Raw genomic sequence first — 27,660 nt, forward strand, 5'->3', positions numbered from 1 at the left:
AGTGCCCTGGGGTGGGAGCCCTACGTTCATATGCAAATATCAGAACCCTTCCGGCCAGTCCTGAAGAGAGGATTGGCTCTTTGGCCTCTGAGAAGAGGCTGGGCTTCTAGAGCTAGAGCCAATAAGCTTGCGCCCTGAGCTGGAGGGGCGGAGCTGGGTACTTTAAAGGCACATCCTGGGGGACCTCTGGCTAGTGCTGGGTTTGGTGGCTAAAGCCCCCACCCTAGGCCGGCATGTCTCTACAGAGGATTGTGCGTGTGTCCCTGGAGCACCCCACCAGCGCTGTGTGTGTGGCAGGGGTTGAGACCATCGTGGACATTTATGGGTAAGAGTTGGTTCTGGAGGGTCTGGGGTTCTTTGTGTGGAGTCCGTGGGCCTTCACCACTAGGAGCTGTGTTCCTCAGGGCACAGGCTGGGCCTACGGTGCCTCATCTGTAGTCTTAACCAGGGAACCTCTGTCCACTGTGGGAAGCGTGGGTCCTTGCTGCAGTCAGCCCCATTCCCAGCAGGGTTTTTGAACCTGAGGATCCAGGCAGAGCTGAGCTCCGTACAGGGGACTTAGACAGTTCTGGGGCCATGGGCTCATTTCTCGGTTTGAGGGTCCTTAGGAGAGACTGGTCACAAGAAAGGGAAGGGACCTGAACCCTCGTCCTCCAACCCCTTATGAGCACTGGGAGAATCAAGTCATTTCTTAAAAGGCCACATCTACTCATGGACCTAGCACTTAAGGTGCCAAGCTCTGTCCCCAGAGCTGGTCACAGTTTCTCAGACTCCACCCTGACAAGAGCCCTGACGTTAACACTATCTCAGGTGATGTTCACAAACTACCAGTGGTGGCACAGAGAGGTTGAGCCATTAGCCCAGGTCACACAGTCACCTGGAGGCAAAGCTGAGCTTTGAGCCCACTGTAGACTTACTAAGGACTTCGTGTCTAGCTGCCCAGCCCCTGGAGCCCCAGGGCTTCAGATCCACAGTCACTCATCACCTATGCGCTGTGGCTGCTGTGGGCCAGGGTGGCTTGGCTAGGGGTTTTGTAGGAGCGGGGCTGGTCTCTTAGGCTTTTGAGTCCCAGCTCTGAGACTGAGCTGAGGAGATTTCCAAGGATACTGGGATCAGGGTGTCACCTCGTGGACCTTCCTGCCCCCATCTTAGATGTGGCTTCAGCACTGGGACACCAGAAGTCCCTGCAGGACTGTGCCACTCAGTGTAACACTGTGAGAGTCATCTTTGGTCTTCATTTGCCGAGGGGCCGACAGTGCTCCCAACCCTGCTGGGCCAGCCAAAACTCAAACATTGTCAGGTATGCCCCAGGGGCCAAAGTTTCACACCCTTTGAGAACAAACATCCAGAAGTAAGAGTTTCAGATATGGAATGGAATCGGTTGGGGTCTGAGGTATGGAGGGTAGGGAGTGAGCTGCCAGTCACAGGAGATAACCAAGTCCGAGATACGCTGCATGCCAGGAGCTAGCTCCTGGCTGTGGGTAGGTGGACTGTGAGATATGCAGAGGGGAGTCTCTGTAGCTTTAGCTTCCAAAGAATCGGGCAGGACAGGAAGGGGGGTGGATGCTGCCTGGCGCCATAGCCTGCTCCAGGGCTGCGTGCCCATAGGGGTGACTCACTGCCCAGCTGCCTTGTGCCCATTGGGTAGATATAGCTCCGGTTTGACTTGTCCAGGGAGCTGGGGATAGCTTCTCCTCCCCCTCCCCCTCCTGCTCCTCTCAGAGGTGCCTTCGAGGGTAGAGGATGGGCTGGGTGGGAGGCAAGCCGCTGGCTGGGGGTAACTTGAGTGACTAGGGCCATGATGGGGATTCACCAAGAAGACTGGGGATGGGGCAGTCATGGGTGGTGGCAGGGCTTTGGTGTTTTCTAGGATTTCTGCATATAGTGATGGCCAATCCCCCTGGGTAATAGAGTATCACACTCACCCGGCATGGGCTTCTTTGAGTGTTGGTGTACAGCCGTTCTGGGGATGCTCAGAAGTGGAGGGTTGTTCTAGTGTCGGCCAGGCGCTGTCCAGTGAGGGCTGCAGAGATGACCTGTGTCTTGGTTGTGAGCCTTGCCTCGAATGGCTGAGCCATCTCTACAGCCCACGATTTGTGTCTTGGAAGGGGAGAGCAAGATTGGACATCTTAGGGTATTCTTCCCAGAGCCTAGCCCTAGCCTACAAACCAGGAGCAGCAGGATGGTGGCTCAGCGCTGGCTCTGGTACTTCCCAGCTGCCTCATCTTGGGACGCTCTTTCCCCAGGGACTCTGCCTCTAGCTCTGTAATGTGATGAACCAGTGATGTGACTGGGCGCTGGGCTCTTGGTGGCTTGCGTCGTCCTGAGTATTTTACCCAGATACCCCAGCTTACCACAGCGGCCTCGCCATCTCAGAGGTTAACCCAGAGAGGTTAACTAACCTGTCAGAGGTGGCGTAGCCAGTTGGTAGAGGCATGAGGCCGTCTTAACTGTTTGGTTCTTTCTTCAGAGAGACCCTGGGAGGAGGGCAGAGATGACATGTAGACTACAGAGCGCAGAGCCAATGCTAACATGCACAGAACATCCTGTTATGGTATCCGTCACTGTCATTATCATTTCCATTATTTTATGGCTCTGCCCCGAGCCTGGGGAAAGTCTCACGTGTTCTCAAACCTGCCGAGTAGCAGCTGGGTAGGACCAGGAAATGGAGAAATGGGTAAGAAAGAGAGAAAGAGAAAAAGAAAGAGAGAGAGAGAGAGAGGGAGGGAGGGAGGGAGGGAAGGAGGAAGGAAGAAAGAAAGAAAGAAAGAAAGAAAGAAAGAAAGAAAGAAAGAAAGAAAGAAAGAAAGAAAGAAAAAGAAACAAAGAAAGAAACAAAGAAAGAAACAAAGAAACAAAGAAAGATCCTCCCCAGGACCATTCAGGGCTGAAAATTCAGCCCTTGGGGGCAGAGAAAGAAAGTTTGGTTCATACTAGGAAGAAGGAAAGTTCCGGAAGAGCCACAGTTGCAGGGTGGAATGAGACAGGAAGGCTGGCTGAAAGCAACCTTCAGACATTCTCCTAACACGTGACTCACTTCTAGGTGTCTGATCCCTAGGGCTGCTTGGCCCAGCTGTCATCTTTATAATGTGTCATGTGTGAGAGTGGAAAGCAGTTCCCAGGCTGACCCAGTGGTGGATTCTGGAGCTCACCCATCCCTTCTTCTGAATAGGGAAACTGAGGTCTGGTGGGTGAAAGGACCTAACCAGCTTAAGGAAGCGAGTTAAGTCCATCCCATGACATATGGTGGTGAGGACCAAGGTCCCGTGAAGCTGGGGGAAACTCAGGGCCCCTTGCATGTTCAGGTTGACACCTGGGAGACCTGGAAAGAGTCAGGTGTGGTCTGTATGGCTGCAGTAGTCTCAGAGTGGCCACATGCTTCTTAGCTCTCTCAAACCAGCCCAGTCCCCTTGGAGCAAGCCCCAGAAGCTGCGGAAAATCCAGAAGGTGGGTGGCCATGACGGAGACCCCCGTCCCACCAGGGAGGTCTTCACCAACAGGAAGCTGTGTAGACTTCCCCAGGGAAGCTTTTCTCTGGGCAGGTGTCTCTTACAACCACACCTAGCCATGAGGTGGCACCCTCCTTTCTGCAGTGTCTCCACCCCAGCTGCACCTTGTGTCATGTAGGAAGATCTCTGGGTCTGGGACTCCGTTGCTAGAAGACTCCCTCCCTTAGCACGTGCAAGGCTGCGGGTGGGTGTTCTGACTCCTAGTACCGTAAAGACCACATATGCTGACTTCAGGCTGTATTCCAGAATGTAAGAGATGGAAGCAAGAGAATTAGAAGTTCAAGGTCATCCTTGGCTACATAAAAAATTCAAGGCTAGCCTGGGCTACATAAGACCCTGCCAGAATAAAGTGTGGATCAAGCTATCTCGCCTCCAAATCTCAGGCGGGGCATGGCTGGGGGTTTCTTGCCGTGATAAAGCACATGCTTAGTATATTTGAGATTCTGTGTGTCATAACCACACACACACACACACTCACACACACACCCTGCCACCCGTTGTGCTTGGGTCTCCTCAAAAACAAACTAAAAAGCTGCCCCAGCTCATTAGTTGAGGGGCTTGAACATTGTTAGTTGAGAGTGCAGATAGCTCACAGCACCCATGAGATGCCCTATACAGCCAGTTCAGCCTTGAGTTTGGGTCTTCGGTGTCTCCAAGGCTGTACCATCATCCTGAGCCACTGGCTCCTCTCCTGGGCCTTAGTTTCCTAGAAGACGCTGGCATAGAAAGTACCTATTTTGAGGCTTCAGAGCAGCCTGGACAACTGTACACTCAAGCTATCAGGGAGGGATGTGAACAGCCCCAGCCAGCTTAGGCTCCTCTGACCGCCCTATGGGAGGATCTGGGTGAGGGGTCTCAGAGTCACCGTCTTTGGAGAAATGTCATTGTTACCACCACTGTCCTGGACCAGAGCAGGGTGGGTGGGATGTGGGATCAGATGGGCCCAGAGTTCCTGAGCCTACTTCTGTGAGCCGTGCTGGGGGAGCTGGGGCCCTTGTTCATTGAAATTGCCTCTCAAAGCCTGTGCTCTGACTGTGGTCTCTGTCCCCTCAGACCAGCACTGAGGGGACCTGGCTGCTATTTTATTCTGTTTTAACTAACAGAACTTCTCAGTAGCAGTTTTTGTTCTAGAGTCCAGAACTGTCCCTGGAAAAGGGAGGCACCAGGTCAGCTTTGCCCGGGAGTGAGGACAAGATAACTAAGCCACCAGACCAGGAGGCTTGACTTTGGACAAGTCACCCCTGAGCCTCAGTTTCCCTGAAGTGACATGATAGTGTGCGCCTCACACTGGGGCAGCTTCATTTGCCAAAATCACGGTGTCATCTTCACGGTGGGTAGGGGACAAGGGTGCCGAGGAAGAGCTGGCTGATGGGTCCCAAGACCGGGGAGTCTCACCCCAAGTCATCCTTGTGCCACCAGTGGGGAATCGGGGCCAGCATTTATTTATTTATTTATTTATTTATTTATTTATTTATTTATTTAGGTTTTTTCGAGACAGGGTTTCTCTGTATAGCCCTGGCTGTCCTGGAACTCACTTTGTAGACCAGGCTGGCCTCGAACTCAGAAATCCACCTGCCTCTGCCTCCCGAGTGCTGGGATTAAAGGCATGCGCCACCAAGCCCGGCAGGGGCCAGCATTTCTAAGCAGCCCCTTTGCCATGAGTCTAGGGCATCAGTAGCCATCGGAAAGGCTCGATGGCCAGGTCCCTGCAGCACCACTGGCCCTGGGAGCTTAGCGCACAGGTTCCAGGGACCACCACCCATAGGATAAATGAGCTGTCCCCATTTTCAAACACTGTCCAGTTTATTATTATTAATCTTTATTATTTATTTATAGGGGGTATAAGAGAGTGCACATGGAGGTCAGAGGTCAACTTTCAGGAGTTGGTTCTCTCTCTTTTTTTTTAACCACGTAGTCCTGGGTATCAAACTCGGCTGGTCATTCTTGGTAGAAAGTCCCTTTCCTTTCTGAGCCATCTCACCAGCCCCTGCCTGGGTTTTAGCTCTGGATATTCGACGTCCCAGAAAACATGCCCTGGGTCTTGCAAGGTTGATCACCTTACCGTGTTCGCTGGCCACTTTACACTCAAGCTATCAGGGAGGGATGTGAACAGACTCAGCCAGCTTAGGCTCATGGCCGAGAAGAAGCCATCTAGAAGCTAGGGTGTGGGGTTTGCTTCTCGGTCAGCCATGGTGGCCTGGCCTAAGGAAGAGTGTTGCACCAGAGAAGTTTGGGGACTCCCTAACTTTCAGGAAACGGGAATTTGCTGCCCGTGACCCAGTTTCTCCTTCCACACTGGCCATCTTAACACTCGGCTTCCATGCTGGGGTGTCAGCCCTGGATGGCGGTCTGGAGTCTTACCTTCTGGCTGCCTCAGTTTCCCCAACAGGAAGATAACACAGCCTCTCTTTCCAGCTCCATCATGACAGCTGGATAGACTGCCACACTGGTGAGGCTACGTGCTACCCCTACCCCCGGGTGTGAGTGGTGGGCTGGGACTTGAACCCAGGCTTCCTGACTGCAGAGAACTCGGGATTCAATCCCCTTGCCATGCCACCTCTCTTCCCACCCAAGAACTATATCGGGCTTCCTATGTCACAAGGATAAGACGGGAATCAAGCCATTGCAGCCTAACTGGAATTCTGGAAGCTCCAGCATGAGAGCCCTTTTCCTCAGACGCATCACAACCGCCCGCCCAGCTCGCCGTCAGAGCTGTCTCCATCCACCTGCAGCCTGCACCATAATTCATCTTAATAGCACCTTCCTTATCCTAGTCAGGAGTCTTACAAGCTTCTCATGGCTATAAATACACTCGAGCCTCCCAGTTTCCCAAGAGCCTGGCCAAGTGTGTGTCATTATCCCACACTCGAGGTGATTTAGTCAAGGTCACCTGGCAGAAATGGGACCCGGCTTGATAGCCACCCAACTGCTGACCCTAGCCCTGGCACCACTGAACCCAGGACTCTGCCCAGGCTGTGGTGCAGATGCCTGTGACAGCCACCGCCTTTGTGTATCCTTCCTGGCCAGGCTGTCTCTAGCTACCCGAGGGACTCCCAGCAAACTCACAGGGTGGCCTAGGGAAGAGCCCAGGGGAGCGGAGTGACTGGGGCCTCGGAGCCAAAGGACTCCATTCACACCAGGAAGCTGTCAAGGCCCTTTGGCCCTTCATGGTGGTCACAGGACATAGGAAAAACATGGCGGTGGGCCTACTATAGAAATCTGAGCAGCTTCCTGGGTTACCGGGGCTAAGGTGCTTCCTGGGGTCCAAGAGAGAGCACTTCCTCTCTGCTCAAGCCCCTGAGCCTGTCCATCCTTCCTTCCTGCCATCTGTTGTGTTTTGGGACAGAGTCTCACTGTGTAGTTAGCTGTCCTGAAACTCTGTGTAGATCAGGCTGGGGTTGAACTCACAAGAGATCCACCTGTCTCTGCCACCCAAGTTAAAGGCGTGCACCACCATGCACAGACCTTGTCTGCCTTCTTTCTGGTGAGTGTGTGTGTGTGTGTGTGTGTGTGTGTGTGTGTGTGTGTGTGTGTGTGACCAGCCCCAGATGATCCTGGTGGTGAAGGGACACTGGAATCTCAGCACTTAGGTGTGAGAGTGCGCAAGGGTTTGTGTGGTATCTGATCTCTGTCTTTCCAGAGCTTGGTGTGAGTGGCTCGGTAGTTGGGAAAGGCTTCCTGGAGGAGGGCTTGATGCCTCAGCTCACATGTCTGAGGAAGTCCCTCATCCTTCCCATACTCCCTGCTCTCCTCAGGGCGGTTCCTGAGGGCACAGACATGTTTGAGGTCTACGGGACACCGGGAGTGGACATCTATGTGTCTCCCAGCATGGAGAGGAGCCGAGAGCGAGCTGACACCAGGCGGTGGTGTTTCAACAAGGACCTGGAGATTATTGTAATCATGAACTCCCCTAGCAATGACCTCAACGACAGCCATGTGAGTTCACCCCTGGCCCTGCCTCCCATCTTTCCTCTAGAGTGGCCACAGCTCTGTGGGGGAGCGCTCAGCCCAAGGGCCCGACTGCTGGGTGTGAACCCCAATTCTACAACTTACAAGTGCTGGCTGTGTGTTCTCAGACCTCTGTGTGCCAATCTGAAGGATGGGGCCATTCCAGTCCTCTTCCCAGGGTGGGTGGGTTTGGACCCTGAGCATCTTCTGTTTGACCAGCTCCCGCGAGGAGAGAAGTGAGCACAGCCACGCTGTATTGGGCCTCAGTTTCCATATCAGCAAGGAGGGGCTTGGATGGGGGTGGGGTCTGCTGCTGTCAGTGGAGGATCGAGCAGGGACAGAGGGGTAAACTGAGATCCGGGAGCTGACATTTCCCAGATGGGTCTCACTTCTCTTCTTCCCGCCCTCTTCCTGTTCCCATTTAAAAGCTAGGAGAGATTTAAAGCAAGACATGGGTGGCCTTTGAGCTGGTTTCTGGTGACATTCCCTTGAAGGGCTGATGGGGACCAGGACCTGTCATGAGGGAGATATTCTAGTATCAAAGGCAATGTTTTGGGGGAACTAGCCCTTTAAGAAGCATTGATCATTTTTAAGCCCTGGGTACCCTATCTATCATTGGCTGACCCCCTCCCCTATGTGAGGCACCAAATAGCTGTCTGGGAGCCCACTTAGCTAAGGAATGGAAGAACTCCTACACATCAGGATCTGACTCCCTCCCTGCCCATTCTTCCCATCCTGAACTCAATAAACCCATTCTTCAGAATAAGATACTGAGGCCGAGAAGGGGTATAGCTTATCTGAAGTCACAAGTCCTAATGAGGAACTTAGTTGGTGAGGATCACAGGGTCCCTAGGACTGGGCAGTGGGACCTGCCAGGCTGTGGAAGCCCCAGCTGGTGCTCTGAACGTTGGGGCTGTGTAGGTCCCTCCCATCCCTCCCATCCTGAGTGCTTGGGCTTCCACAGGACTCCGGAAGGCTGTAGGCGCTCCTCCCCTCCTCCTCCACCCTTTGAGATACTGGTGCAGAATTTTGGGGCTCCCAGACAGAGGGGTAAGGTAGCCTCCATAGGGTCCTAACACTATGGACCCGGATGAAGTGGGGGACATCAGAGCAGCATGGCTCAGGTGTCTGCAGGGCGTGTCCTGGGGAGAGGAGCAGAGGAGCGGGTCAAAGAGTCAGTGATTAAACTGCCTCCACCAACTTCCCAATGTCCCCAACTTCCCAGTGTCACCACCTCTGTCCTCACCCTTAATGGTGGCTGGGAGCTGGGCTTGAGCAACTGTGATGAGCCCCCGCATGCTCTGCCTCTTTAATCCACACGGCTGTAACCCATCCTACGGGGTAGAAACCATTATTATCCACCACTTTATGGTTGAAGGAACTGAGGCCCAGAGAAGGTCAGAAACTGCTCAGGATAGGTACGATCACAGGTGTGGGATCTGGACCAAGCTGGCCGCAGGGCTCGCAGGCTTCTGTGATCCGTGAGTGGCAAACTCGGTCGGGATGGTCAAATGCAGGACTCTTGAGTTTCCTTACCTGCAAAATGGGGGCTGTGCAGGTCTCTAGTCCTGATCAGAAGGGCCAGGGAAACTGAGGCAGCTCAGACAGGCACGAGACCTTGGCCAAGAGATGTTGAGCTCAAGTCCAGGTAGCTGTTGGTAGGACTAGAATCCAGGTCCCTGTGGATCCAGGGCAAATGGTGCCCACTCTACAGATGTGCCCAGGTGTGGGGATAAGTGACCCTGAGGAGCTTAAGGGGAGCTGACATGGGGACAGAGGTTGTCCCTGCCCACCAGGTCCCCCAGGCCTGTCCACAGGTGACACTGCGCATGTCTCTCTGCAGGTTCAGATAGCCTACCACTCCAGCCGAGAGCATTTGCCCCTGGCCTATGCAGTACTCTACCTCACCTGTGTGGGTAAGCAGGGTGGGGCTGAGGGTGTGGCCGGGAGTCCTGGAAGGTCTGGGGATCAACTGAACCAGTGTCTGTGTAAAAGAAGCAGTTGGGAGAACATACACAAAAACATATAAACACACAAACCAACACACACAAACACACACACACACATGCACACACACACACACATACACACAAGTACACACCTCTCCCCCTCCAAACTTTTTTGTTTTTAATTGTTCTAATTGAAAGAAAGCATACATTAGAAAATTCAAACACAGGGAAAGAAAGGCTTGGGGAGATGGCGCAGTGGTTAAGGCACTTGCTGAACAAGCGAGAGGACCTGAGTTCGAATCCCCAGCTCTCAGATAAGACCAGAGCATGGTAGCCTGTGCTTATAATCCCAGGATTGGGAGGAGGAGGAAGCGGGAGCACCCTGGAGCTTTGCTGGCTAGCCAGGATAGCTGGATCGTTGAGCTCCAGGTTCAGTGAGAGATTCTGCCATAAAGGTTGGAGACTGAGGGTGGTAGCCCACGCCCTTAATCACACCACTGGGAGGCAGAGGCTGGAGGATCTCTGTGAGTTCCACGCCAGGCAGGGCTACAGAGGGAGACCCTGCCTCAAAACCAAAAATCACTACACACACCCAACTAGGTACAGTAACAAAGGAGCAGCAACCACGGAGTCCAGGATGTGAGCCACCGCGCCAGGTGACTCTGACACTGTCTTGCCCTGGGTTATCTTCCGTATGGCTTATGACTGAGCACGTGTAGCTATGCGTGTGGTCTGTCCGGCTTTCTGTGGTTGGGGGTCCCTGGGCACCTGTACTTTTTTGTGGCATGGTGGTGAGATTCCACCATTCCTGTCACAGTGGTAGGTGAATGAAAGCACGCGAGGCATGCCTGCCTGCCTGTCTGTCTGTCTTTCTGTCTGTCTATCTGTCTATCCTTTAAGAACTAAACTAAGCCCATTTTATAAGCAGGGTCTGACCCCTTATGCCCTATGCATTCTAAGAGCCCTCTGGTTTCCAGTGAGAAAGTCTGGGCAGATGGTCTGGGTCGGGAGAGTAAACGCCAAGGCAGCCTTTCCCAGGCTGTCCAGCGAGGTGGCTGAGCCCACCTTTACACTGTGTCTCCTTCTGACACCAAAATCCAAGCTCACTGCTTCTTCCCGAGGAGCTGAGAGCATCCTGATGGGGCTTCCTATCGATGGAGACTGCCCTCAGTCACCTGAGCTCAGTGCCTGCTGTGTTCCACACAACAAGGGCTTTGGGTCTTCAGAACAGGCGGCCATCAAGGAAAGCTTCCTGCTGGGATGCTCCCCTACACACACACACACACACACACACACACACACACACACACCCTTCTCCCTTGCCCAAGAATGGGAAACTCCAGGGCCCCAACCTCTGAGTGGCTCTGCTGACTGAGACGGATGCTATCCATGGTCTACCATGGGGACTCACCTGCTGCTCCCTCCCCAACAGACATCACCCTAGACTGTGACATGAACTGTGCGGACCGGCAGGACAGGAGCTTCGTGGATAAGGTGGGCAGCGGGGATGAAGTTCTTGTGCACCAGGTCAGAGGGGCGAGGCCATTATGAGTGTCCCCCTTCTTCCCAGTTGATGTGAGGTCAGGGTAGCCAGAGAGGGACCAGGCATGGCTGGGGTCGTCGTCATCAAACATGGTCATAATATGGGGCCCCAGCCCTGGCCTGTCCTTGATTGATGAGAAAGTTCTAGGCTTATAAACTAGGTCAAGGGTTATGAAACTTTAAATAGACAGACAGACAGACAGACAGACAGACAGACGGAGAGATGCCTTACTGGACCATGGTGACACATGCCTTTAATCCCAGCAATTGGGAAGCAGAGGCAGGTGGAACTCTGAGTTTGAGGCCAGTCTGACCTACAGAGGGAGTTCCAGGACAGCCAGGGATACACAGAGAAACCCTGTCTTGAAAAACTAAAATAAATTTAAAAAAAATAAATGTGAGGTTATAAATGTTTTAGGCTTTGTGACCTATACTGCATCGAAGCAGCCAGTTAGTGCGGAAACTGATCCTGAGACAGTATTCTCATAAAACTTTATTGATAAACACAGGCAGTGAGCAGATTTGTCTCACAGGTAATAAATGTGAGGACCAGATCTGGCAGGAAGAGCAGCCTGCTGTACAGACACTATTAACGGTTTTTCATGTGGTCTTGGTAGCGCTGATGCATTGTGGGTTTAAAAGAGGCCAAGGTGAACTGAAAGGAAGGAAGACTTCCTGGAAGGCATGACTGAGCTGTGTTGGGAAGGGTGAGGGACAGAGGGATTCCATTGGCTGGAAAAGGGCTTGGGTGGGAGAGATGAGAGAGGAGCCAAGAAGTTACCCATAATGGCCAGAGAGGCACCTCACAACCACCCATAACAGCTAGCCTTGTGGTTTGACCTTGATGGTGTGAGCTCTGGGGATGCCGTTGATGCTTCTTGCACAGAGGTTCCTTCAGTGAAGGTGGATTCCTCCCGAGATGTGGTGAAGGCTCCCGAGGCTAGCCAGGAAGTACTGAGTAGGAGGTCCACCCTGGGTCTGCTGGAGCCCTGTTGCCAGCTGTATTTTCTCACTGACAGAGGCAGTGGGTGTGGGGGCCTGATGGGTACGGAGCCATCTTGCTGGTGAACTGTGATCGGGACGATGTCGACTCTAATGCCCAAGATAACTGTGACCAATATGTGCGTTGCCTGCAAGGTGAGTGGGCTGGGGCAGCCCCAGTCTCTGGGTACCCAGGGTCCCTCCTCAGTTACCCGACAGGGGTCCCTACCCCAGGTGGGACTCTGAAGTCGGACCAAGGCAAGGCAGAGTTTATCATGGGATTCCTCAGAGCCCAGGCCAGGCTGGCAGCTGCCTCTCCACAGTCCCCTGTGCTTGTGGTACTCATTGCTTCCGGGTCACCCAGCATTCTCTTCCTGCTGGAGAGAAGCGGCCGACAGCATTGGTTGAGTACCTACTATGTGCAAGGCCTTTCCCCCAGATCTTTCTTTAATCATCCAAGGGGGCGGGTGTTGTTACCCCAGTTTAGAGGGGAGGCTCACAGGTCAGGAGTGCCCCCCTCCAAATTGCACATTGAGTCTGTGGCCACCAACCCCAAATTCAGACCCTTCCCCACTGAATCTCTTAACTGCGATTGAGGGTTACATGATGCTCAAAGAAGCTGGCTTCTAAAGTGAGCAGCATCCCCTAGAGACCGGAAGGGTCATGGCTTGCCCAGTGAGATGCCCAGGTGCGCTTCACCTCTGCCCCAGGATGAGGATACAGGGGCTGCAAAGAAGACACAAGCAGGGCAGTGTCTGTATACACGCCCCTCTGTTGTTCACATCAATGAATTCTAGTATCTCCATGAGCTGAGGCTAGGATCCCCAGCCTCCGACACCCACCCAGTGCCCTTGTGGAACAGCTGTCAACCAAAAGCCCCTGTCTGCCTACGCAGATCTGGAAGACATGTCCGTCATGGTCCTACGGACCCAGGGCCCCGAAGCCCTCTTTGAGGACCACAGGCTTATCCTCCACACCTCCAGCTGTGATGCAGAGCGGGCACGGGTCTTCCATGTCTGCGGTGAGTGATTGCCTCTTCTGTCTCCCTGCTGTGGGCTGCTGGGCTTCTCAGCTTGGGTTCTGAGGATACCCTAGTGTTAGAGCAGTCGCAGGAATGTGTGTGTGCTCGAGAGTGTGTGTGCACATGTGCATGTAGTGTGGGGTCCAGTGGATAGTCTCAGGTGTCATTCCTTAGGCATTGTCTCCTTTGAGACAGAGTCCCTCACCACAAAGACAGGGTTTCTTTGTGTAGCCCTGGCTATCCTGGAACTCTCTCTGTAGATAAGGTTGGTGTCAAACTCACAGAGATCTGCCTGCCTCTGCTTCTTGAGTGCTGGGATTAAAGGCATGTGCCATTATGCCCAGCCTTTTAAACCAGACTTCTGGACACAGAACTTGGGTGGCTTGTCATGCCTACCATCAAGCACTTTGTTGACTGAGCCGGTATCCCTGTAGCCAGTAGAATGGGCTTCTCCACCCCACCCCTGAAGTGGGATTTCTTTTTCTCCCTTCCTGTCCCTGACCCCCGACAGAATTTTTCTAACTTTGGCACCTATAGACCAGGCTGGCCTTGAACTCAGAGATCCACCTGCCTCTGCCTCCCAAGTCCTGGGATTAAGGATGTGGGCTGCCACCCATAGTTGGAGTGGGGCTTCTTTGAAAGGAAATTTATCAGCTCAGGACCCCCAAGACCGAGTTATCAGCACAAAGGAGATATCTTTGTCCCAGGGGGATGGAAGTCAGGGGATAAGAGACAAAGACAAGGTAGAGGGTGAGGAAGAAGGTTAAGGGAACAGGGAGAGGGTGAAAGGGTATTTGTTCCTGAGGGACAAAGGACTGTCTCTGGATAGAAAGGAGACAGATGTGGCCCATAGGCAAATGGTGGTTTTTAATGGTAAAAGGGGGAACCCCCCCTCCGTGTTAGGATGAGGTGTTTAATTTTAATTGGGCATATCAATTAGGGTGAGCCAAAGGGGGCTTTTTGATTGCTGGACCTCAGTACTTCCATAGCTGGACCTTGGTAGTCAGCCTCAGGAGGAGAATGTGGCCAAACAGGAAAGAGGCCTTGGTTGCTAGCTTTAGGAGTGTAATCTAATGGTTTTTGGCAAGTCAGAGGGAATGGGGGAGGAGGGCAAGGCCTGCCAGAGCCGGGCTCGGCCACGCTCAAGCTGGCCAGGGCCCCTTCATTCTTAATGAAATGTGCATGCATAGTTTCTAAAATTTGTTTTTAATTTATGTGCAGCACGAAGGTGTGTGGGTTTTGCACATGTGTGCAGGTGTTCAGGGAGGCCAGGAGAGGGCACCAGATCTGCTGGAGCTAGAATTGCAGGTAGTTGTGAGCACAGGGGCACAGGGAGCAGGAACAGCAAGCGCTCCTGGTGGCCAGCCTGCCTCTGCAGCGCCTGTCTGCATATTCCTGTAGGTGGGTAGAAGCAACGAGCTGGACATTACCTTGTCTCTTAGGAAAGAGCGCCCCTCCCCACCATTCCCAAAGGCCCAGGGTGAGGATGTTCAACTCTCCTGAGCCCTTCACGTTCTCTGAGCAGCCCAAGAGTCACGGCCACTCTTCTTCCCGTAGGCCCTGAGGATTCCTGTGAGGCCTATAAGTGTGTTCTGGGCCCGGACAGGATGTCCTATGAGGTGCCCCGCCTGAAGGGCTATGAGGAGCGCTTCTTCGTGGAGGGCCTCTCCTTCCCGGATGCAGGCTTCCCAGGGCTCATCTCCTTCCACGTCACTCTGCTGGATGATTCTAATGAGGTAAGGTTGGCCAGGCAGAGCGTGGGACAAATGCCCCGTTCCTGACAGATGTGGCATAGTAGAGATAAGGGCCTCAAACTCCCTTGTGACCCTACTGGGCATCTCCAGTCTTTGGAAAAAGCCAAGGGAGACAGGGTTTGTAGCCCTGATTGGTCTTATCTCACTCCATAACCAAAGATGACCTTGAATTTCTAACCTTCATGTCTGCACCTCTTGAATGCTAGGCTTATAAAGGCATGCGCTGCCTTTTTATGCGGTGGTGGGGCTAGAACCCAGGACTTGGCGAACACTAGGCAAGCACTCTACCGGATGCACTACATCCACAGCCCAAACCAGGGGATTTCTTGAGGACCCTAGAGAGGGTTCAGAGATCCAGAACTCTCGCCCAGCCCTCTTTATCCTGGTCCTCCTGTAAAGGACTTCTCCGAGACCCCCATCTTCACCGACACAGCAGTGTTCCGGGTGGCCCCCTGGATCATGACACCCAGCACCCTGCCGCCCCTAGAGGTGTACGTGTGCCGGTAAGTCTGGCTGGAGCCCTAGCCCTTGAGTCATCTCTGTTCCCGGGCCCTGGCTCTGAGTCCTTCCTCGCTCCCCGGTTGCTCACAGGGTGAGGAATAACACCTGCTTTGTGGAAGCCGTGGAGGAGCTGGCCAGGAAGGCAGGCTGCAAACTCACCATCTGCCCTCAGGCGGAGAACCGGAATGACCGCTGGATCCAGGTAACCCGCGCTACAGGTGGCTCCCCGGGATACCAGCCTACAGGGAAGTACCCAGGAGACCCCAGGCTCTCCCAGACGCCAGACACAGTCTTCATTCCAAACTTTCCCAAGCAGGCAGGCTGCTGGGTGAGGTGCAGAAGTCTCACACACACGCGTGCACACACACACACACACACAACACACACACACGGCATGCAGCAACTGAGCTAAGAGGCGGTTTGTCCCACAGGGGGACATTAAGTAGCATGTGGAGACAGTGTGGTTGTTACATGGGGTCAGGGAGAGGGACTGGCCTTTGGCATGTAGAGTCCCATAGTGTCACTAAATCTTCAGTACCAAGGTAAGCCCCACATGGAACATCTGGTCCAATGTGCCAATAGCATGGGGCTGGGGAAGACCCGCTATGGAGAATAACTGTTACAGGATCCCTGGAGTCCAGGGTATCCTTACTGGGGTACTGGATGTCAGAGGGACCAGAGGAGGCCTTACTGTTTCTGCAGGGGAAATGGATGATACAGGGGACTGGTTCCAAGGTTTTGGGTTTCTAGTGGAATGCCATAGGGGAGGATCCTAAGGGAAAAGGCCTGGGATGAAGAGGCTAGGGAAGGGGCCTCTGTGTGAGCTGGACTAGATCCCATAGGGAATACTGGGAACATTCCCTGCTCTTTCCCAGGCCTCCTCCCACCCCCGTAGGCTCTGCATAGCATTACTGCATCCTCTGTGGCCTCAGTCACCCCTGGGTGTTTGTTGATGAGATCATGGAATGAACACCCAGGCCACCATGCTGACAGAGGCAGTGCTGGGGCTGGGAACTGCCGAGCGTCCGGTGGGCTGGGCTGGGGAGATCCTGCAGAGGACCCATGTGTGCGAAGGCCTAGAGGTAGGGGGCAGGAGGTAGAGCCTCCTTTGCTCCCTGGGTCAGGGCAGTGGTTCTGGAAAAGGACAAGTGCTGAGGGGAAGGCCTTGGATGCTAAGCTACGGAGTTTCTAGTTCAGCTAGACTCTAGCTGTGAGAGGCTAGGTAGAGGCTAGGTTTAGCCCCGTGAGGTGATTCTGGGAAGGATCCTGGAGAGACACAGCCAGAGTTTAGGTTCTTGCCATTGGCGGACAGGCTGTGTGCCCTTGAAGAAACAGTCTCCTCTGTCCCTCTCTGCTCTCATGCATCACGTGAATGATAACAGTGTCTTCTATGGATGAGTCGTGGACACCAGTGGGGGTTCATAAGGAGCCCAGGGCCTGGCACACAGTGGGCCGCTCTCCTGCTGTGACATCATGCACTCTGGGCCGTTGTTTCCTTATGAACTCTGAGGAGACATTCCTGCTTCAGGTCCCTCAGCACGGCTGCCTTCTTGACCAAGTATGGAGGTCATAGGTATGGGTGCATGGTCGGTGGGTGGCCTGTATATCGAACACTGGCCATGCTACATCTGCTCCTGTAGCCACCCTGAACCTGTGTTCACACCTCAAACTGTGATCTCTACTCCTGTGACTCTCCTAGGCAACCCAAGCCCTCAGTCCCTTCTCTTTGTGGCTCCCCCACCTCCAAGGGCAGAGAATGCCCCACCACTCGGAGCTGCCCTCCCTGAGAACCCAGGGCCCAACACTTGGGGGCGCTGCTGGCTGTCTACAGATGTGGTCTCTCTCCCTGTCTGTTGGCAGGATGAGATGGAGCTGGGGTATGTGCAGGCGCCACATAAGACCTTGCCGGTGGTCTTCGATTCTCCGAGGAACGGAGAGCTGCAGGGCTTCCCTTACAAAAGGATCCTGGTGAGTTGGGGGACGGTGCATCCCTGGGGACAGAGACCACCCAGGAGTACAGAGAGGAGCGCTTGTTCTGTAGGGGAGACAGCAGGCTGGCCAGTTACTGTACGAGAAGGCCAGGGATGTTTGTAAAGAGGCAATGATATAGCTGTCTCTTGTGAGACTATGCCGGGGCCTAACATACACAGAAGTGGATGCTCACAGTCAGCTATTGGATGGATCACAGGGCCCCCAGTGGAGAAGCTAGAGAAAGTACCCAAGGAGCTGAAGGGGTCTGCAACCCTATAGGTGGAACAACAATATGAACTAACCAGTACCCCCCGGAGCTCGTGTCTCTAGCTGCATATGTATCAAAAGATGGCTTAGTCGGCCATCATTGGAAAGAGAGGCCCATTGGTCTTGCAAACCTTATATGCCCCAGTACAGGGGAACACCAGGGCCAAGAAGTGGGAGTGGGTGGGTAGGGGAGTGGGGTGGGAGGGTATGGGGGACTTTTGGGATGGCATTGGAAATGTAAATGAAGAAAATATCTAATAAAAAATAAAAAAAAGAAAAGAGGCAATGAATGGCCTTTTGCTGCAAGCCCATGCCGCACGTTATATGAGATAGACATATGCTAAAATACGCATTTATTTGTGCTTCAACTGTGTACTGTGTGCTTTTATTTGTTGATCAGGTGTGGGTGGGGGTGCGAGGGGGCAGGTGCATGGGTCATGTGCTGTGTGATCTTGTCAGACTTGCATCCCTCTCAGGGCTTCCATTTCCTCAACTGCAGAGATGCCTTCCCAGGCATTTATAAAACCTGTCGTTGTCACCTCGATGGCTGCCTATGGGAAGGAGCCTGTGGTGCTGTGATCATATGCTGCCTTTTATAATAGGCAGAGTAACAGTGAATGCCCCTGAGTGAGGGAGGGGAGACCCCTTCAGCTCCATAAGGGCCGGGCTCTCTGCTGGCTACCCAACTGGTATCCACTGGCCCTCAGTGATGTCTGAATTCCTTCAGAGAGATACCAGGGGAGGCCACCACTGCTCAGAATTTGAAGAGGGAGGCCTAGAGGTCTCCCCTACCCCCCCCTGAACCCTGCCAGACTCTGGTCCCCTGAGCCTGGACTTGACAAGAGGGCCCATCACAAGAGGTCAGGCTCTTCCTGGTACTCTGCTCCTGCCTGACTCAGTTTCCCCCACCAGGGTCTAGATTTCGGCTATGTGACTCGGGAACCTAAAGACAGTTCTGTGAGTGGTCTGGACTCTTTTGGCAACCTGGAGGTCAGCCCACCCGTGGTGGCCAATGGGAAGGAGTATCCCTTGGGGAGAATCCTCATCGGGGGCAACCTGCCTGGGTGAGAGGTTCTGGGGGCTAAGGGTGGTGGCGGGGAAGGAGAGCAGGGAAGTCCTGCGTGGGATGGGCGACCTCTCCAGTGCTTCCCCGGGAAAGTCAGGAGCAGGCTGGGGTGGACAGGGATGTAACAGGTTGTTAAGTCCAGCCCTTTCCTTTACAAGGGGCCCAGAGAGGCTGAGTCACACATGGAGCATTCTGGCTAGACTGAGGTCCTGATTGTGAAACAGGCATAAGGTAGATAAGAGAAGGTATCAGCTGAGAGCGGAGAGGATCATAGCATCTGAGTCAAAGCTCATTCATGCTAGAGTGCAAATGACCAATGTTGGGTCCTTTTCTGAGAGCAGAAGAGAGATTGACTAAACTGTAAGTTGAGATGACAGTAGCCTTGATATGTGCGCACACACACATACACACACATGTACATGTACACGCATACATGCATGCACACACATGTGCACACAAATATGCATGCACATACACTCGTGCATGTGCACACGTACACACACTTACACACACATGCACATGCACATACATCCATGCACACACCTGTGCATGTGCACACACATGCATATACACACATGCACAAACACGCACACATGTACATGGATACACATCCAAACGGAGGTGGGGTTTTCTGCATGTGACACCAGCTGATGCTGGGAAAGGAGATTAATATTTATAATCAAGTTCAACAAAACTGCTAGGACAGACAGGATCTAATAATAGATGGATGGGGAGTGGAGCCTGAGAGGGGACCCTGGGACTGCGCCATTAATTCCTTGCCAGAAGGCAAAAGATGGATAGGTGTAAATGCATAAACAGAAAGCAGGCGGGTCGTGAGACCTGCTGGGGCAGGCTTGTGTCCCTTCCACTGACATCCTGGGAAACTGAGGCTGCAGCAAGAGAGGTGCAAGCTAACTCTCCTCAGCTATGTGAGACCCAAGACAAGATGGTCGTGTCCAGGAGAATGGGTGGCTCTGAGGTGGTCCATACTAACCGTATCTAGCCTGTGCTAAGTGGAGCCCACCCTGGGTGGATTATTAAAGTGCATTTACTATCTTTCCTGTTTATAAAATAACATGTTGTTTTAAGATTGACGTCCTACTGTGTAGCTCACTATATATCCTGGGCTGGCCTTAGATTTGCAACCCTCCTGCCTCAGCCTCCCAAATGCTGGAATGCTAGGTCTAAGCTGCGATGCTTGGGAAGGCATTCTGGAGTCAGATACTCCGGAGAGCTGCTGTCTGGCCATTCTCTTTCTTGTGGAGTGTGTGTTGAGTTTGGTGTCTTTTCCTAACCCCGGCCCAGGTCGAGAGGCCGCCGAGTTACCCAGGTGGTGCGAGACTTCCTCCACGCCCAGAAGGTACAACCGCTGGTGGAGCTGTTTGTGGACTGGCTGGCTGTGGGCCACGTGGATGAGTTCCTGAGCTTTGTCCCTGCACCAGACGGGAAGGTAAGGCCCTTAGACAAGTCTTGGCCTCTAGAGTTAGGGGCCGGGGCTAAGTTGGGGCCGGTAGGCATGTGCGTCCATCAGCTCAGCTGTGCCTGTTCTCACACAGGGCTTCCGGCTCCTCCTGGCCAGCCCTGGCGCCTGCTTCAGGCTATTCCAGGAAAAGCAGAAGTGGGGCCATGGCCGGTCCCTCCTTTTTGAGGGTGTCATTGGTGAGTAAAATTGTCAAGTCCCTCCCAAACGATCTCTCTCCTGAATCGAGCACACAATGGCTTCTGAAAGGAATGGGCGTGTTCAAGCTAGGCGGTAACTCCAAAATTCACAACTGCTTCCTCCTGACATGGCGCCCTGCGTCACTGGTGGCCACTGGCTACGGTGGGGGCGGGGCTGCGGCAAGTGCAGGGTATGGAGAAGATGAGAGCCAGGGATGCCCAGGGATGTCCCATCAGGGCTCTGCTCAGAAGGTCCCGGGCACAGGTTCAGTGTTCTTTGGTGGCTGAGTTTGAAGTTTTTAAATGAAGTCTAAAAGATTTACGAAGCAGCTGGAGCCCCAGACTCTCCATCGCTGGCCTAGCCCTCATGCCCTTACCTTTTCCAGGCTCAAGGAAGGTCTAGAAACTCTGTAAGCCCCTAGCTCTCAGGTGCCCTCCCCCCACCCAGTGCTTACGACCGTGGTTTTCAACCTGTGGGTTGCTATCCTGTATATCAGATATTTACATTGCAATTCATAGGTAACGATTTGTTACATACCAAAATTACAGTTATGAAGTAGCAATGAGGTAATTTTATGGTTGGGGGGGGTCACCGGGACATGAGGAAGGGTATTAAAGGGCGGCAGCATTAGGATGGCTGAGAGCCACAGCTGTGTGACCTTGGGTAAGCTGTGTAAGTCACCTGACCGCTCTGGGGCCCCGTTGTCAGTCAGAGGGTGGTAACAAGGCATCCCTCGCAGAGTTCCGCAGACTCTGGAGAACCATGGTGCTGTCTTTCGACCTCATGACCAGGGTTTGGTTTGCTGGCAGCTGGGAGGACTGGACGCCTTTGGCTCCTGTAGCCCCTCTCTAGCCAGCCCTGTCTCTATGGCCTCCACGGGGCAGACAGGAGAGCCAGGCCTGAAGTCTCCAAAAAAGCAAGCCAAAGCCTGTAGGCTGTGACTGGTTAGTTCACTGCCTAGTGAACCTATAAACCCTGGCCCAGGATGAGCGCCATCAACAGACCCAACTCCCCCACATCCTCCCACACACCCCGGAGCTGAGGAAAGAGGAATCCTACCGGGTTCTCCTGGACAGCTGTTAACCCTAATTAGTGATTACCACCTCCAGTGAACTCTAAACCACTGGAATTCATTGCACCCCACAACTAGGCCCCTCCAGCCTCTCTTCTTCCTCCAGATGTGCCCATTGGTCAGGCTAAGCTCCCATAGATGCTGCCCACCCCCTACCCAGGACAACCTAGGGGTCACTGACTCAACCAAGCCAGCAGTTACAAACTTGGCTTTTGGTGCCCAGAGCGAGAGGCCCTCGAGCTGCCTTGTGCTTGCCCCCGCCCCCTCCCCAGGCCTCTCTGTGTCTTTCACAGGTGACAGGCGGGTCCAGACCGTCTCCATCAATCAGATTCTTTCCAACCAGAGCCTTATCAACTTTAATAAGTTCGCACAGGTACAAGGCCAGGGGGTGTGGGGGTTGTGGATGCGAGATGTGGATGGAGCTGGAGTCAGGGCCAGGGCAGACATCTGGGACCAGCAGTTCACAAAAGGTCAGTCAGATTGAAACAGGCCCAGACCCTCCTTTAACCTGGGAGAATTAAGGGTGGGTTAGCCTGGGCATCAAAGGAATAGAGGTAGCCAGGGCTGGGAGCATCAGGATGGGGTCTGTTGTGGCCCTGCAATTGGGACTGTGTGGTGACACAAGATAAGAGGAACAGGAGGCAGATCAGTAGGCAAAGACACTGCATCCCACCAGGTCAGAGGCCAGCCTTCAAGGGGAGGTGGGGGAGATGGCGAGAAGGGGGCAGGTGGGGCCAGACTGAGATAGCACTGTTGAGTGTGGAGGGAAGAAGAAGGAGATCCAGAGAAAACAGCAAGGCTTGCAGCCTGGATGGCCTAATGTAGGGAGATCATAGAACTGAAGAACATGGAGAAGTCAAAATGACTTTACCTTTGGCCTGGGGATCCGCTGCCCTCTTCTGGCCTGCATGGGTACTGCACACACATTATTGGCCAGGTGACTCTTCAACCACGTATGGAATGCTCTCCAGAAAGTCGGGTCTAGGATGGCATGATCTAGGGTTAACTTGGTGTTAGCTAGTAAGAGCGGGGCATGGAGGGTGGGACCTAGGCAGGAGTGAGCACCTGCCTCAGCCACACCGGCAGGTTCTCTCCAGCGCAGTCCCTTGCCCGCCTGCAGAGCTGTATCGATTGGAACCGCGAGGTGCTGAAGCGGGAGCTGGGCCTGGCGGAGGGTGACATCATCGACATCCCGCAGCTCTTCAAGACGGAGAAGAGGAAGGCGGTGGCGTTCTTCCCCGACTTGGTGAGCTCCCCGCCCGGCACCTGGGTGTTGTGGTAAATATTCAATATGAATAGGAGATCTCTAGTCCACCTTAGAGATTTCGGTTCCCAGATAAAAGACACAAAACTTTATTTATAATAAGCCTTAGCACTAGAGCTGGGCACAGATCTACCCTCTAAGCTATTATGTCTACTTCCCGTTCTGTGCTCTTACGTCAGTTATGCCGAGATATAACCAGCCATGTTCTGCCTGGGCCGCCTTTACCCCAGTGGCCAGCCCTCATGGCTAGGTCTCACAATCCCTTATCCCATGGCATCTTCTCTTCTCCCCTGCTCTCCACGGCCACCCAGATAACTCCAAACCCACCTACCTTCAGTGATTGGCTGTAGCCATTTGTATTTAACTAATGGTTTTAAATTAAGGAACAAGGTTTGCACAGCAAAAGCTGGTAACTGTGAGAAACCACTCGTAGGCCTAGACCTTCAGGTACAAAATTTAGCATTACAGTTCATAGCAAGAGACATAACCTCAACACCTGGGCTTCTTCAGCTAGACTCTGAGTCTCACTTCTGGGGGGAGACATTTGACTGCCATCATGTGTGGAATTGTGGTGACCAGGGGTGGCGGTGATGAGAATCAGGGTCCCAGGGTGCCCAGGCTGACACTGTGGCTGCTCACGGAAGGAGGGGCACATTTGCTATCCGTGGCGTGAAGAAAAGTTGCACAGGATCCTGTGTACAAGATCACCCAGGAGCTGAGGGAGGTCTGGCTGCTTCTGTTCTCCCAGTTCTCGGCCCCCCATCATCCCACACAGAAGCAGATGTTGTTAAGAACGGTCCCTGTTCTCCAATGAGGGGACTCTTTCCTCGTGGCTCTGACACATGCCCAACCAACTACTCTGTATGGTGAGGGATAAGGGGTCAGCTCACAGACAGGACAGAGTGCAGCCAACCCGAGATAGGAGGAGATGGGAGGGTAATCCTGGAGGGCTGCACAAAAGAGACGCCTTTGATGAAAGTATAGCTTCACCTCTGCTGCCCTGGTCACCAGCTGTCCTCCGAGCCTGTATCCACCAACCTTAACTCTGACCCGCCCCCTCTTCCTTCCCCCTCTGGCTTTTTGCCCTGGCTTGCAAAGCCTTTCTCTGCCCACCCCCCTTCCTTCCTGCATGCTTGGGGCGGCCCGGAAGTTTGTGCAAGGGCTTGAGGTTCTTCTGTTGGCTAGAGACAGAGGCCCACCCAAGCTGGCTCAGCCAGATGGAGATTTGACAACAAGGGCACTGTGATATCTGAGGGTGGGGACAGCTGCAGCAAGCCTTCTAGCATGGCCTGGAGCTCTCTCATTTCTGTCTGTGGCCCTTCCTCTGCTGGCTTTCCCTCTCTGCCATGCTCTCTCCTTTGCTGGTCTGCAGACAGACACAAATGTCTTAGTGACTTTTCTACTGCTGTGACAAAGCTCCATGATCAAGATAATCGTATGGAAGAAAACATTTAAGGAGGGCTTACAGTTTTAGAGGGTGAGTCCTTGGTGGCAGCAGGCACAGTAGGCAGGCAGGCATGGCCCTGGAGCAGTAGCTGAGGGTTGACATTTGATCTCCCAGTGGGAGGCAGATAGAGTTACCTGGGAATGGTGTGGTCTTTTTGAAAGCTCCCAGCCTACCCTAGTGATAGATCTTTTCCAACAAGGCCACGCCTCCTAATCCTTCCCAAACAGTTCCACCAGCTGGGAACCAAGTGTTCACATATATGAGCCTCTGGGGCCCATTTTCATTCAAATGACCTCAGTGAACATGGCCATGAGATGCAGGCCCTGCAAAGACAATGACTGAGACTCCCCATGTCAACTCTCACTTTCTAGGAGAGAGAATCTGATTGGTTCATCTTGGTCAGCTGTTTATCTTGGCCCAATCAGAGATGCCCTAGGAGGTTGGGGGTTCTGTTGCACAAACATGGCCGCCACCACAGTCCACCAGTGATGGGGACAGTGGCTGGGGAAGTCACAGGCCTGGGCTGTGCTGGTCCCTCTGCAAGTGTCTGATTCACTGGCTCCCTCCAGCCAGGTTTCTTATCCCAACACAGGAATGAGCAAGCAGACATAGTCAAAGCTGCCTGAAGATAATCCCAGATTCTCCTGGGGCTTCCAGGGTGGGAAGGCGATGCTGAGGTCCCGCCTCTGATCCGGCCCCACCCTCCCGCAGGTGAACATGCTGGTCCTGGGCAAGCACCTGGGCATCCCCAAGCCTTTCGGGCCCATCATCAATGGTCGCTGCTGCCTGGAGGAGAAGGTGCGCTCCCTGCTGGAGCCGCTGGGTCTGCACTGCACCTTCATCGATGACTTCACGCCATACCACATGCTGCACGGGGAGGTCCACTGTGGCACCAACGTGCGCCGGGAGCCCTTCGCCTTCAAGTGGTGGCACATGGTGCCCTGAGCCACCACCCATTCCCCACCCTCCCCCCAGGATGGGGTGTCCGCCCGGCAGATGGAGACTGGGACAGACCCCAGAACAACAAGCAGCTAAAGACCCTCGGTTTCTAGACTGAATGCCCAGGGTGACCCAAGCCCCTCAGAAGCCTTTTTTCTTGAAATGTCTGCCTTTATCTGCTACCCATTCAGATCCCAGACGTGAATCCTCTTGGTGTCCCCAAGAAAGGGCCCCGTGTCTACCAGACTCTCATGGGGATCAATGTGACCCATGGGGATAGCTTTAAACACCATCCCCACAAACTCCTCTGTCTGTGGGTAAATCTGCTTGGATGTCTAGAAGCTTTGACCTTGTCGGCATCTTGGCCTGCACTTCCTATGGTGGAAGGCCCAGGGGTTTGGTTTTGGCCCCTGTCTCCTGCCCTGCAGGGGATGGTTTTAAAGTCAGACAATTTTACATATTCTTGTACAAGTAGACTACTCCACAAGAGAGAGTCTAACCCTCCCAGGAAGCTCCCCAGGGTCCATTCAAGTCAAAGTGTGAGCATCTTTCTTACTGCAAGCTCCCGACCAGGACCGGCCTTTACTGAGCTGTCACACAGTGGGTACCTCTAGGTGCTTTGAGGATGGCAGGTATCTCTTACCCTTACAAGCTCCCCATCATCTGATGCCAGGGAATCAGGTTATCCAAATCCTCTTGGAATTTCTCTGAAGTGAAGCGGCTGAGGGCGGGTTGAGGGGCAGCGCTGTTGATGGTTAGGAAAACTGGATTCCCAGAGAAATCTAAGACAGGATCGACCCTGGGGGTCCCCCCATCTCGAGAAGGATGCTCAGCTGGCCTGGGGGCTCTGCACAGGAGAAGAGACCACTGGCTAACTTAGCTCTGAGCCTTCTGCCTATACAGCCATCCTGCAGGTTGCCACCGAGGCAGGACTCAGTGGGACAGTTGAACCTCTCCACATACTGGGAGAAGGGAGGGGCGTGGCTGTCTCAAGATGTGTTCTGTGAGTCCAGCTGGCCAAAAAATAAACAGATGCACAAAAGCCCTGGGTGTTGACCTTTTCTTTGGTGATGAAAATGAGGGGGTTTCTTGCAACTGGTGAATTTGCTTGCCTGGCTTCTCAGGAATCTGAGGCTTGATAATCCTGGATTTGGGTACTGTGTGAGAATGCATTAGTGTGGCTATAGGATGAGGCAGGGATTCATGAACAGACAGGATGAGGTCAGTGAGAACCGAACCTACGGTTGGAATGTGGGACTCAGGGACGGGGCAAGCTGCCAGGGACCAGGCCGGCTGGGGCTGGGGCTGGGGCTGGGGCCGCCGGGGCTGCAGTGTTGGGGTAGGAGTTCTGAGTGTGTCCATTTGCCAGTAGCAAAGGGACAGATACAACTCCACACTGTCGGACAGATACAACTTCACACTGTCACCTGCAGCAGCCTGGTTTTGAAGGATCTTGGCTCAGATCAAGCCAGGAGTGGTGGCTTTGATGTAGTCAGTAGGAAGCAGCGTTGGAGCGTTTATTAAAGATAACCCTGAGACATGCTGAGTGCTCGGGGTGGGTGGGGGGGGGATCAGAAGCACACCTGAGAGCTGAAGACATGGCTCCACAGTCTGTGGGCTTACTGCTATCCCGAAGGACCAGCAGTCGTTGAGTTAAACTCATAGCCTAGTGGCTCGCACCCATCCATACCTCTAGCTCCAGGGGATCTGGTGCCCCCTTCTGGCTTCTGTGGGAACATACATACATGTTACACACACACACACACACACACACACACACACATACACACACACACACACACACACACACATTTGGTTTCAGACCCCGGAACAAGGGGCTGAGGTGCATATTTTACACACCAATGCAGACCTGGCCTCCAGTTCTCCCAGCATCCCTCAGTCTTTACCTGGCATCCCCTACCCTGAAGCTTGAACTTTCCAGCCCAGGGGCAGAGGCTCTTCCCTATATAAAGCTGGTTGCTCTTGGCTATGTTTGAGTGCAAGGGACTCTGGGAAATGTAGTCCTTGGCTGGACAACTACTTCCCAGAGTCAAGTCTACTTTATCCAGAGGAGGGGCAACTGTTACACTCCCAGGAGAAAACAAACAGGAACAGAAAATGAGGCAAGAAATTTATTTGTTTGTTTGTTTGTTGCAAGCCAGGGACATAGCTGTCTGGCAGAGAGCTTGCATAGCATTCGGGAAACTCTGGCTTCCGTCCCAGCACCGCCTAAGCCAGGTATGACGGTTCACCAGTGCAGACCTAGCACGCAGATGCAGGAGGATCAGAACTTTAAGGCCATTCTTGGCTAGATAGCAGGTTCAGCCTGGACTGCATTAGACTTGTCGCAAAAAAAAAAAAAAAAAAGGTTTCCCCCTGTTGGCAGCTGGGTCCCTGCCTTCCACGACCAGCACATGTTTTATTTGCTTCACGGTAAGATGTCAGGTTTACCCTCACCTTTTCTGTCACAGTTGTGGCTGAGCAGAGCCAGCCCATGCCTGCAGGCTCCTGTCTAACCCCACCCCCTCTGCCCCCAACCTCCTCTCTAATCAGCCATTCCCTATAGGCATCTACTAATCATGGCACCCAGCAGCATCCTGGAGAGATCCAAGAGTCAAGAGTCTGGCTGGAGAGATAGCTCAGTGGTTAGAGCACTAGCCACACATGTGTGAGGACCAGAGTTCAGGTACGCAGAAACTCAGGTCAGTGCTGGGTCAACGTGGGCAAGCCATCTGGTGTCCGGCCTCAGAAGACAAAGACAGGGACTAA

General features: G+C 53.5%; 1 protein-coding gene across 1 annotated transcript; it reads left to right on the forward strand.

The window, feature by feature from the left end:
- The first annotated feature begins 233 nt into the window (after nucleotides 1-233).
- Padi3 (peptidyl arginine deiminase 3) lies at nucleotides 234-25,921 on the forward strand. The gene is made up of 16 exons (XM_021159793.3): nucleotides 234-325; nucleotides 7,265-7,445; nucleotides 9,301-9,373; nucleotides 10,839-10,900; nucleotides 11,968-12,085; nucleotides 12,825-12,950; nucleotides 14,508-14,686; nucleotides 15,104-15,207; nucleotides 15,296-15,407; nucleotides 17,066-17,173; nucleotides 18,356-18,507; nucleotides 19,815-19,959; nucleotides 20,066-20,168; nucleotides 21,535-21,614; nucleotides 22,362-22,487; nucleotides 24,664-25,921. The coding sequence occupies exons 1-16, from the start codon at nucleotides 234-236 to the stop codon at nucleotides 24,895-24,897; spliced, it is 1,995 nt and encodes a 664-aa protein (XP_021015452.1). The 3' UTR covers nucleotides 24,898-25,921.
- The last annotated feature ends 1,739 nt before the right edge of the window (nucleotides 25,922-27,660 follow it).

This window comes from Mus caroli, unplaced genomic scaffold (assembly GCF_978045245.1).
Source record: "Mus caroli unplaced genomic scaffold, Mus_caroli_1 scaffold_6, whole genome shotgun sequence".
NCBI classification, from domain to species: Eukaryota; Metazoa; Chordata; class Mammalia; order Rodentia; family Muridae; genus Mus; species Mus caroli.